This window comes from Cervus canadensis, chromosome 10 (genome assembly GCF_019320065.1).
Source record: "Cervus canadensis isolate Bull #8, Minnesota chromosome 10, ASM1932006v1, whole genome shotgun sequence".
In the NCBI taxonomy this organism is placed as follows: Eukaryota; Metazoa; Chordata; class Mammalia; order Artiodactyla; family Cervidae; genus Cervus; species Cervus canadensis.
Genome location: NC_057395.1, coordinates 56,572,676 through 56,584,740, shown reverse-complemented (window position 1 = coordinate 56,584,740; position 12,065 = coordinate 56,572,676). Strand labels below are relative to the sequence as shown.

At 45.9% G+C, this 12,065-nt stretch overlaps 1 protein-coding gene across 1 annotated transcript in view; it reads right to left on the bottom strand.

The window, feature by feature from the left end:
- LOC122448912 (piezo-type mechanosensitive ion channel component 2-like) overlaps window positions 1–12,065 on the bottom strand; it is an 88,547-nt gene that overhangs the window by 15,322 nt on the left and 61,160 nt on the right. The window contains exons 36-42 of the mRNA XM_043480568.1: window positions 11,411–11,558; window positions 10,206–10,417; window positions 9,124–9,282; window positions 8,505–8,652; window positions 7,860–8,048; window positions 7,374–7,466; window positions 6,959–7,128 (exon numbers count right to left, since the gene is read on the bottom strand). Coding sequence (XP_043336503.1) covers window positions 6,959–7,128; window positions 7,374–7,466; window positions 7,860–8,048; window positions 8,505–8,652; window positions 9,124–9,282; window positions 10,206–10,417; window positions 11,411–11,558 — 1,119 coding nt within the window. The remainder of the gene's footprint in view (window positions 1–6,958; window positions 7,129–7,373; window positions 7,467–7,859; window positions 8,049–8,504; window positions 8,653–9,123; window positions 9,283–10,205; window positions 10,418–11,410; window positions 11,559–12,065) is intronic.

Here is a 12,065-nt window from a genome sequence, read left to right as displayed (position 1 = left end):
GATTTATCAGGGGGGAATAGAAAGAAGATATAAATTACCACAGCAGAATTAGAGACATCATTAAAGAGCCTATAGGCAAGAAAAGGATATTAAGTGAATATAACGATTTGTCAATAAATTCAAGTGAGATAAAACTTGCAAAGACAACTCCAGGCCAAAATGGCTGTGCTGGTGACTTCTACGAAATATTTAAGGAAGAAATAATACCAATTCTATGCAAAATTCCAGAAAACCGGAGGGTGCACTTCCAACCTCATTTTATGAAACCAGCATTACTTTGAGACTAAAACCAGATTAACGTAGGAACGGAAAGCTATGGCACAGTGTCCCTCATAAGCACAAAACCAAAATTCCTTGACAGAACACTTCCCAGTTGCATCCAATGATATATATGCATATATATAATACTAATACTCATAATGAAGTGGGGGTTTATCCTGGAACTAAGACTGGTTTAACATTGGAAAATAAATCAATGTAATTCCTGTCTGCAGACCATAGAAGAGAAGAAACAGGATCGTCTCACCAGGTGTAGGAGAGGCCTTTAACAAAATTCAATATCCATTCGCAATAAAAACTCTCAGCAAACTAGGAATAGAAGAGATATTAAACCTTTAATAAACGTTTCAAAAAATCGTTAGCTAACATAATTCATGGGAAGGGATGCTTTCTTTTTAAGACTGAGAGCAAAGCAAGAATGTTCAACTCACCACCGTTACCATAGAACTGAAAGTTCTAGCTACTTTAATAAGACAAGAAAAAGGGAATTCCCTGGTGGCCCAGTGGTTAGGACTTTGCTCTTTCACTGCCAAGGGCCCAAGTTCAGTCCATGGTTGGGGAACTAAGATCCTACAAGCCAAAAACGAAAAGCAAGGCAAAAACATAAAAATCAAGAAGGAAAAGAAAAAGCACTGGGATTAGAAAGAATGAAACAAATGAAATAAAACTGCGTTTTCACATGACATGATTGTCTACATATAAAATCCAAAGGCATCTTCAAGTAACCCTCTTAGTGGTCATAAATGAATTTAGCAATGTTGCAAGATCGGCATGCAAACTTTGACCACATCTGTATATGCCAGCAATGAACATAGGGAACCAACATTTGAAACACAATGTGGATTTCCAGTTTCCAGTCTAGCATGTGAGAAGCTGGAACTGGCTGCTCTTTGTACTTAAACAAGTACAAAGATGAACATACTGAAAAACCAATAAGTCATCTTAGACCTGTCAGAGAGGTAAGGTCACAGGGCAAACTATGGCCCCCCAAACTGCAAAGACGAAGAGGCAAATACAGAGAACTGCAGCTTACTAGAGTCGAAACCCACAAGCATAAACCTGGTAGGAACCAGTGATAAGGCAAGGAAAGCTGGGCTGTAAATGACGAACCATGGAAGGCTCAGTGGGGACAAATCTCAGGGATAGAAATGCCAAGGGGATCCACACTTCTGTGGCTTTTGCCTCCTCGAGGTCGACCAGGTCCTCACAGCAAATGGGCAAAACCCCATCTTGTACTCTTGGCAGGAAGAGGGGAAGAGGAATTGTGCTGAAATATGAAAGAGCATGCTGCTTGTAAGAGAGGGGTCAGTTTGCTGGGGCTTCCCAGGTGGCTCAGATGGCAAAGAATCCATCTGTCAATGCAGGAGACGCGGGTTTGATCCCTGGATTGGGAGATCCCCTGGAGGAGGAAATGGCAACCCACTCCAGTATTCTTGCCTGGGAGATCCCATGGATGGAGCAGCCTAGATGGCTACAGTCCATGGGGTCACAGAAGAGTAGGACTGGACCTAGTAACTAACAACAACAACCTCCGAAGAAACTAGTTAATCAGAGCTTAACCTGCTGGGCTTTTACCAGAGCCTAACTGACCTGGGAGACAAGAAATATCCAACCCCAGTCCACAACAGCCATCCTGGCCCCCTTAAGGAGTCAGGGGGAACTCAGAGCATGTGCAAAGCTCGCTGAAGGCACAATCTACTAGAAAGAACTGACAGGCTGTATGTCATTAAAATTAAAAAATTTTTGTTCTGTGAAAGACACCGTCAAGAGAATTAAAAAGTCAAGCCACAGACTGAGAGAAAATATATGCAAAAGGCATATTTGATGAAGGATTGTTCTCCAAAATGCAGAAGGAACTCTTAAAGCTCGTGTATGAAAACATAGATACTCCTAGAAAATGCAAACTAATCCCTAGTTACAGACAGCAAATCAATGGTTGCCTGGAGATGGGAGTGGAGGGAGAGAGGAGTTGCGCTGAGTCATGAGTAGACTTTTGTGGGCAATGGAAGTGCTCATTATCTTGATTGGGAGAGTCTTTTAAGTTGATTTTTATTGGAGAATAGTTGCTCTACAATATTGTGCTGGTTTCTACTGTACGGCAAAATGAATCAACTTTACATAAACATGTGTCCTCCCCTTTTGGACTTCCTTCCTATTCAGGTCACCATATTTCACTACGCAGAGTTCTCTGTACTATACAGTAGGTTCTCATTAGTTACCCATTTTATACATAGTATCAATAGTGTATATGTGTCAATCCCGGTCTCCCTATTCCTCCCACCCTTGATTGTGCTTTTCATTTCACAGATGTACATGAATGTCAGCACTCATCCAATCATATACTTTAAATTTGTTCATTTTATTATGTCCATTATACCTCAATAAACCTTGTAAAATCCCTAGCAGAGCTTAGTGAGAGAAAAGAGGAAACTCACAGATAACCAGGATCAGAAATAAAAGAGAGGATATTGTTACAGATCCTACAGACACCAAAAAACAAGGAAATTTTATGAGACTCTACACCAATAAACTCAGCTACATACATGAGGTGAACAAATTCCTTGAAAAAGAAACTTATCAAAACTGATACAGCTTGAAATAGATGCTCTGAATGGTCCAATATCTATTAACACAACTGAGTTGGTTATTGTTTCCATGAAAAGAATTTCCAGGCCCAGAGTGCTTTTCTGCAGGGGGGAGGTTTTATTAAACACATGAAGAAGAAATAATACAACTCTTACACAAACTCTTTCCAAAAACTGAGAAGAAAATGTTTCTCAAATCATCTTAGGAAGTCAGCATAATCCTGATACCAAAACCTGACAGAAACATTGTAAAAAAAAAAAAGTACAGACCAATATTCCTCATGAAACAGATGCAAAAATCCCTAATATAATACTAACAAATGAAATCCAGTGATATATAAAATGATAATACATCATAATTAAGTAGAGTTTTCCCAAGGAATGAAAAGATGGTATAACATTTAAGAATCAGCCAATATAATTGACCATATTGACAAAATAAATGGGTAAAATAATATGATCATCTCAAAAGATCTGACAAAACTCAGTGCCCATTTGTGACCAAAACTGCCAGCAAACTTGAATGAGAAGAGCACCTTTTTAATCTGAGAAGAGAAAAGTGAAAATGCTAGTTAACATCATATTTATTGCTGAAACATTGAAGGTTTTTCTCCTGAGACTGCGAACTAGGCAAGAATGTCTGCTTTCACCTTTCTTCCTCACTATTGTACTAAAATTCCTGGCTAGTATAGTATAGCAAGGAAAAGAAAAAGTTGCATAGATTGGAAAGGAAGAATGAGACTCCCTAAACTTACAGATGCCATGATTATTTATGTAAGGGCTTCCCTTGCAGCTCAGCTGGTAAAGAATCCGCCTGCAATGTGGGACACCTGGGTTCGATCCCTGGGTTGGGAAGATCCCATGGAGAGGGAAGGGCTACCACTCCAGTATTCTGGCCTGGAGAATTCCATGGACTGTATAGTTCATGGGATCTCAAAGAGTCGATGATTATTTATGTGAAGATTTTTAAATAATATATGAAAATAACTACTGGGACTCATAAATACCTTTAATAAGATCATAAGACACAAAGTCAATATGTAAAATCAATTCTGGCGGCAAGTAGTTGGAAATTAATTTCTAAATAATTTCATTGTAATAGTATAAAAGACATAAAATATTTAAAGATAACTAAAGGTGTGCAAGACCTGTATGTTAAAAAGTAGAATGTACGTGTTCATCCCAAACTTCCTAACTATCCCTTTCCCTCATCCTTCCCCCTGGCAACCATAAGTTTGTTCTCTAAGTCTGTGAGTCTGTTTTTGCAAGTAAGTTCACGGATATATTTAAAATGCGTAACCAACAAGGACCTGCTGCCTAGCACATGGAGCTCTGCTTGATGTTATGTGGCAGCCTGGATGGGAGGGGAGTTTGGGGGAGAATGGGTACATGTCTATGTATGGCTGAATCCCTTCACTGGTCACCTGAAACTACCACAAGATTGTTTGTTAATTGGTTATAACCCAATATGAAATTAAATGTTTTTAAACACTCATTGCCAAAAATAAATGAATAGAAAGTAGAAAGTAACGTGAAGAGAAATTAAAGAGCTAAATGAATAAATAAATGATGTTCATGGCTTGGAGACTAAATATTGTTACAAAGCAAATTATCTCCAGATTGAACTATGAATGTTTATAGTTTCAACACAATTCCAACCCAAATATCAACAAGACTTTTTTTTTTTTTCAGAACTGACAAGTTGTTTCTAAGATTTAAACAGAAATACAGAGTAGCTAAAATAGCCAGTTTTCAAAATAAACAGCCTAGTGGGAGAACTCACACACCTTGATTTCAAAGTGTGTCAAAAGCTACAGTAATCAAGATGGTATCCCAGAGAAATAGATCAATGGATCATAATGAAAAATCCAGAGATAGATCTATCCATGTTCAGTCAATTGATTTTTTACAAAGGTATCAAGGCAATGGCACCTTCAATGAGAAAGAAACATCTTTTCAGCAAATGGGCTGGAAAAACTAGGAAAAAGTACAGGAAAAAAAAAAATGACCCTTATCCTTTACTTACAGGAGATCTAGACACAAGAAACTACAACTATAAAGTTCCTGGCAGAATACACAGTATAAGAATATCTTCATGAACTTGAGACCAGCAAAGATTTCTTAGAAAGGACTCACAAAAGCACAACCACAAAAGGAAACATTGACAAATTGGACTTCAAAACCGAAAACCTCTGTTTATCAAAACTCCACACTGAGAATACAGAAAGGCAAATCACAGATGGAGAGAAAATATTTGAAATACGTGTATCTGACAAAGGGGTTATATCCAGAATATTTAAAGAATTCTCTACAATTCAAAAATCAAACAAAAAGAACAAGACTGAGTAAACACAAAGAAGGTACGCAAATGGACAATAAGAGCATGTAAAATTACTCAATATCATTGGTCATCAGGGAAACACAAATGGGAAGCACAATGAGCTATCACTTACATTTGTCAGAACCGTCAGATTCGAAAGCTTGATGCGCTCTGTGGTTGGTAAGGATGTGGAGCAGTGAGAACTCACTTGCATTGCTGGTGGGAGTATAAGACGGTCTAACTCTTTTTGGAAACTGTTCTAAGTTTTTTAAAGGTTAAGCCCATCCCATCATAAAACAACTCCCCTCCCCTGAGTATTCATTCAGGAGAAAAGAGAACATATGTCTATAAAAGTGGATACAACCCAAATGTCTGCTAATAGAAGAATAAGTAATTAGATTGTTGTATATATGCATACAGTGAGGCATTACTCAGCATGTGAAAGAAGAATAAACAGCTGATACATGCAGCGAAATAGATGAATCTCAAAAGCATTCTGTTGTACAAACGAGCACATATTCTATGATTATGTGTATATGGAGTTCATGAACAGGGAAAACTCATCTAACAGTGATAGAAACTAGAGCAGTGTTTGCAGTGTGCATGGACTAGAAGAGCCATGAGGGAACTTTCGGGGCCAGTAGAGATGCTATTTTCTGACTGGGGTGGTGGTGACATGGCATTTGGTTACTCAAAACTCATCAAATTGTACTCCTATCTGTGAATTTACTGTATGTAATTTTTGCCTCAGTGAAACAGTTGTCATGAATATACATTGTTGTTCAGCCTTGTCATATGTTGTTATACCCCCAAAATTTCCAAATTCCTTCCTCAAAAAACCTACAACGAAACACAAAAGAGACCATAAAGCCAAACAATAATAAACAGTCTATTAACACAATGTCAAAATATTTAGGGGACAAGTAACATATTGTTTGTCCCTTAGAAAGTCCATTTTAAAACCACGTTCTTGGGTTCTGGTGGTCCAGTGGTTAAGACTCTGTGCTCCTAATGCAGGGGCACTGCTTCCCTCTCTGATTGAGAAACTAAGGTTCCACAAGCCATACCATGCGGCCAAAAGAAATAAAATAAAGAGATGCTAACTTGCTAAAAGGAAAAGGAAACACAATGTTAAAAAAAAATAAAAACATGTCTTTCTAACCATATAATTAAAAATAAAACAAATAGTTTTTGTTTTATTCTGGTGTTCTGTATCACAAAATAAAAGCAAAATACAGTGACTGATTTTTTTTTTTTTTTTTTTGCCAAGCAAACCTAATCTGTATTGTTAGAAGTCAGGATGGTAGCTTCCCTTGGGAGAGGGTACAACTGAGGAAAACACAAGGAGGGCTTCCTAAGGGGTAGCGAGATTCTGTTTCTTGATCTGGGTGCTGATTACACATATGTATTCATGGTGTAACAATTCATGAAACTTTGTGCTTATCGTATATGCTCATGTACATCCACTTTTCTCAGTGTTTCTCAATTGTACTTGCATAAAATTAAAAACAGAAATAAATTAACCCTTAAAAGTTAACCATAGTGAAAGACTGGCCAATGATGAATAAATTCAAAGTAGAAGTTGGTTTTTTTTTTTTTGAAAGAGAGAAGAGAGACAGGAAAGAAGGATGGACATCGTGCCTGACATTTGATGGTCCTCATTCAATGTCAGTCGTTACGACTATTACTTTCCTAAGGTTTATCTGCAAGATCTCACAAACAGCTGGGGAGGAGAATTAAGACAGGGCCCTGGGTCTGCGTGGTGCCAGGTTACCTCTGAACAGCCCAGGAGGTGGTGATGCAGATGGCGGTGGTGTTGGCAAGCTCCTGGACCATGGCTGATCGGTCAGTGGGGCTGACGCCCCACAGCAGGCTGGCATGACTTTTGATCTTGGCGAGAACGATGTCCTCGGGTCTGTAGTCCGCTAAAAACTGCATGGCAGACTGGGGGCAGAGGGAGAAGGGAAGCGTGCATCAGAAGGCAACGTGCCTCTAGGGTCATCCGTCATTTGGGTTCATCTCTGTGTGCTTGTTGAGCTGATTTGCCTCCTCTTTCCCCCACCAGGTCTGTTCCATTTTAATAGCTGGAGCGTCATGAAGTATCCATATCTGGTTGGGATGTGAGAGAAGGAAATGCACGGGTGGGGCCTGGGGGGCTGGGGGCTCCTCTGGACTCGTGAGACACTCACGGGATGGAGAGCGTATTGCTGGGTCAGCCTGTCGTAGTCTGTGTCCGAGAAAGGGACCAGGTTGTGCCGCTGAGCGCTCATGGAGAACAGGGTCTGGCAGAGAGGAGGAGGGTGAAGTAGGTGGGCTTCAGAAAGCTGGCCGTGCTAGTGACAGAAATAGGGGCAAAACTGCCAAGCTGTGCTCAAAGAACCTCTGTCCTCCCTGGGGAGATGGGTGTCGGAATTAAGCACATGAGGTGCAATGAGCTAAGGTGCCAAGAGGTCAGACTTGGGGAAGAGATTCAGATCTCTTCTCTTGTGAAAGCAGCAGGAGGAGGAGACGGGAAGGGTACACATGGGGGAAAAGAACAAGGACGAAGGCTCGGGAGCTGGGGTCTGAGCTCTGAACCCACACCCAGGACCACAGCTTGGAGAACAAGAAAGCAGGTGCCAGCCCATTCCTCCATCCAAGACAGGCACCCTCTACCTTCCCTCCCCTCCAGACACCTCGTAACCATTGATGGCGATCTTGACTGACACTTGCAGGGGCTGGTTGGTCACGCCGCCCACCGTCTTCACTAGGGACATGAAAACCAGGGGGAACCACATGAGGAAGACCAAAGCAAATGTGGCGATGCCTCCGAGCCCATACTTCACGGCCCTCTTCTGCGGCCGCCCAGGAGGCTGGGGGTATTTCTGCAGAAGTGGAGGGCGGCAGGTCAGGGCAGGCAGATGCGGACTCAAGGGAGGCAGGTTGGTGAATGATCCCCCTGAAAGCTGGGGGAAGGTGGTCAATTCAGGGAATGTCCAGTGGTCCACAGTGCTGGGATCAGAGAGAGTTGGACCCAAGTGCAGACCCCACATTTTCCCAGCTGTATCACCTTGAGCAAAAAGGCATTCTGAACAGCCTGCCTCTCTGTGAAATGGGAATAAAATGGTACCTGCTCCATCAAGGAATGGAGCACTCATGAGGTGATGGTAGGAGAGCTTAGCACAAGGTCTGCCATTTCCTTGAGGACTTAACTACAAACTCCTGAGTCCCAAGTGAAGCTGGGCCAGGGCTATACTGTGAGGTGAGTACCTTGCCTGCTGGGCAGAGCAGGACCCTCCAGGGAGATAGGGTTAAGAGCAGGAAACTTGCTGCATGCCCACCTTCTCAGACTCCTGGTGGCATTTCATGATGAAGATGTTGGCGTACAGGTCCTCCAGGCAAGTCCAGTTGGACAGGCTGAGGGAAGTGTTAGTCCACATCCAGTCTATGACAGCCCTTAGCTCTAGGAGGAAAGGTACTACACGGAACCTGGGAGCAGGGGAGACCACGGGAAGCTGGAGGGTGCTGGTCCACCTAGCGGTCCTGCCCATCCATCCATCACACTTGTCTGTGTGATGCTGTCTAATCCCTGTCCTTTCCCCTACCCCATCCATCCGTTCAGTGCCATCTACCGTCTCATCCATCCTTTCCTGTGTCCTCCCATCTCATCCCACTCCATCCCAGCCACCCCATGTATTCTCCATCCCTTCAGCAAATAATCTTACATGCTACCCAGCCTCACGCTAAGTATCTAGGTTATGTGGGTGAACAAGAGAGATAAACACAGCCGGTTCCCTCTTGCCCTGGTTCAGGCCGCATGCGGGTCCCGGGACCCTCCTCGGCACGTGGCCAGATTGGAGAGACCCGGTCCTCCCAGATGTGGGCCCAGAATTTGTCCTGGGTCGGTCCTAAGAGTCCCCTGTGGGCCCCCGCCGGGTGCATCTGAAATGTCTCGCTCACCCTTTGAACAAGATGAGGTTGACGAGACTGAAGTTTTTGGTCAGGCAGTTGCCGAGGATCCAGTTTGGGTAGCCATGCCTGATCTGGTAGGCAGACAGGCCAAAGTAGATGCACTTCACCAGGTACCAGGTCTGAGCCACGTGGTTGAGGTTAAACCGCCTGCAAACGTCCAGAAAAGCAGGTTATCCTGGCTGTGCATGGGCCTCTCTGCTCAGCAGCCTTGGACCCTCAGGGACCCACACTGTGCCCTGGACTCATCAAAGCCAAGAGGAGATCTGGGGCTATTATTTCAAGAATAATTGTCAGTTGGGGGAGAAAGGAAGAAAAAGTGAAAACTGTTTTTCCTCCAACAATTTGGTTTGCAGGTGGCCCCTGGGGACACTTGGGCTCCCCGTACTTTTCCTGGAAAAGGTGAGTTTCTATTTCCCCCTTCATCACCTCTTGACAGAAGAGCCGGGGCCTCAGCTGCCCTGTCAGAGCCATGCCCTTCCCGGGATGGCTGCCGCTGGCTTATCATTAAGATAATCCTTAAATCCTCTCATGGGACCAACAGAGACAATCTAATCAGAGGGTGCCTCAGCAAGTTCCTGATGTGCTTCTTGGCAGAACAGGGAGAAATGAGCCCCAGCAAGGCTGCCACGAATGTCTCTTTCAGAGAAAAGTTTAGAGCCAGGCCCTGGGGTCCCGGGGAGGTTTCAGGTCTCTGCTGCTCCAAACCTGGGCTTGGAGCCCCAGGCCCAGAACCACCCTGCATCCCACCACTTCTCAGCTGGGACCAAGTCTCCAAGTCTCCCCAGGAGGCCGAGTGTTGGCCTTTATGTTGGGGTTTGGGGAGTGAATGTAAACTGGGTGGAGCCAAGGAGGCCCCTGGGGGAGGTTCACAAGGCCTGATAAACATTCCTCGGGCTTATTTACAAAGCTGCTTGGGGGCTCCCTCGGTGGTTCAGCCCTCTGCTTCTCATTCCCCGGGAATCACAAGATGCTCCCTCAGCAGGTGGTCTGTTGCCTTTTTCTCTTAGGGGGGTGGGGCGGAGGGTGGGGAGGGCAGGGAGAAAGGAGAGCCAGCAAGGTGGCCAAGATACCTCGTGGTGACGCCGGGCAGGATGAAGAAGAGCCAGAGGTGAGTGCCGAGGACGAGAAGGAGCTGGAAGGCGCACTTGCCCAGCACGGCCTTCCTCAGGTACAGCGCGCGGTCCACCAGCATCGTGCCGAACTGGACAAGCACCATCACCAGGAAGGCCCCGGGCACCGTCTCCTCCGACAGCGACTCCGCCAGGTCAGCGGCCGAGTGTTTCTATGGGAGCCAGAAAGGTGTCTTAGGAAGCGGCCAGCGGGGTGATGCGTGGCAGAGAGCCCATCCTGGTTGTGTCCCCACCAGCCTTGCTCCTCAGACGCTTCAGAAGGCATCTCCCTTCTGAGCCTGGATCTCGGGGCCTCTCCACCTTTCAACCTGGGGACCAGCCTGCAAGTCCTCTCTTGTAGAGGCTTCACTCTCCTGGAGTCCTTGCTCTTGGGTCCCTCCCTTGGTCCCTGGAAACCCCTGGACTCTGATGCCCTTCTCTCTCTGTTTCTCCTGATGCCCTTTGAGGCTCGTTCCGATGCCTCCAAACTCCAGAAACCCTCCTGAGCTCCGCCCCCCTCCCTTCCCATCCCCAAGTGCACTGCTTGGGGATGGGACATCACCTCCCCTCTCCCCTTGGACCGTGGAGCACAGGCCAGAGCTGAGGGAGCTCCGGGCAGGTGAGGCCTCCCTCCAGCCCTGCTCCCACTGGCAAGGGGCCCCAGTTCCAGGCATGAAGGTCTGGGCCTTGATGAATTCTGGGGATGGGCAAAGGGGACAGAGGCTCTGGACCAGAGAAGGGAGCCATCAACATGGGGGAGGCCCTGTGTTCCCACTGAAGCCCCTGCCCCATCAGTATCCAGCTTCCCCCTTACTTAGTACAAGCTTTTCAGAGAGGCAATAAAACAACAACAAGCTGGACAAGCCACGGAAGACAAGAGATTTCAGTAATGGGGTTGGTAGAGTTGCTATTCTAAATAGAGGGAGGGGAGAAGGAGAGAGTCGCGGAGAGGGAGACAGACCACCTCTGCTATTAAGAAAGCCAGTCATCTGCCCGGTTATTAAGGAACTAATGGCCACCCACTCCCCCCACCCCACCTCCCCCACAACTGTGGAGGGACACTGCAGCCCCAAGAACCCAGGGGTCTAGGCAGAGGCTCCCAGGAAAGCCAAGTGCTCAGTGGGGCAGTCTGGAAGCCTGTATGGGCCTGGGACTCGCAGGCTCACCCCAAAGGCCCAGTAGCCAAAAAGGACGATGACCAAGTTGAGCACCTCCACCAGGAAAGCCAGGGTATACACGTCGCGCACAGGGCTTGCCGGGGGCTGGCGGAGGTTGGAGAAGAACCGGCGGATGGAGTGATAGATCCGGAGGGACCTGCAGGAGACAGGGTGATGCTGAAGCCTGCCTTCCTGGTTGACCGCACTCAGGACTGGCCGGAAAGTTCTGGGAGGAAGTTGTGGCTGGGAGATGCAGAGGTGGGGACCACGCACGGGTTCATTTTCCCAACACCTGTATTCTCTTCATCTCCAATTCCTCCAATTCCATGAAGTCTGGTCGCTTGAGGTCCAACCTCATCACTAACCCAATCATAGGCTCTCGAGGGGTCTCGCCCAGAATCCAGCCAGATGCAGCCTGGAGAAGAGCTTGGGGTGGTGGACCCTCTCCCCGCCAAGTCCTCCCTCTGTGACATGAGGCAAGTGGCTCTGCTGCTGAGTTCCAGGCTCCTTACCAGCCAAGTGGGGATGACAAGCCCCGGCCCAACTATGCCATGGGGTGGCTGTAGGGGGAAAATGTTGGAGTCGGTGTGAAATGGTTCTGAAAATGAGAGAGAGTACAGTGTCCATGTGTGATTACCTGTCATGTACAGGGGTCCTACAGGGG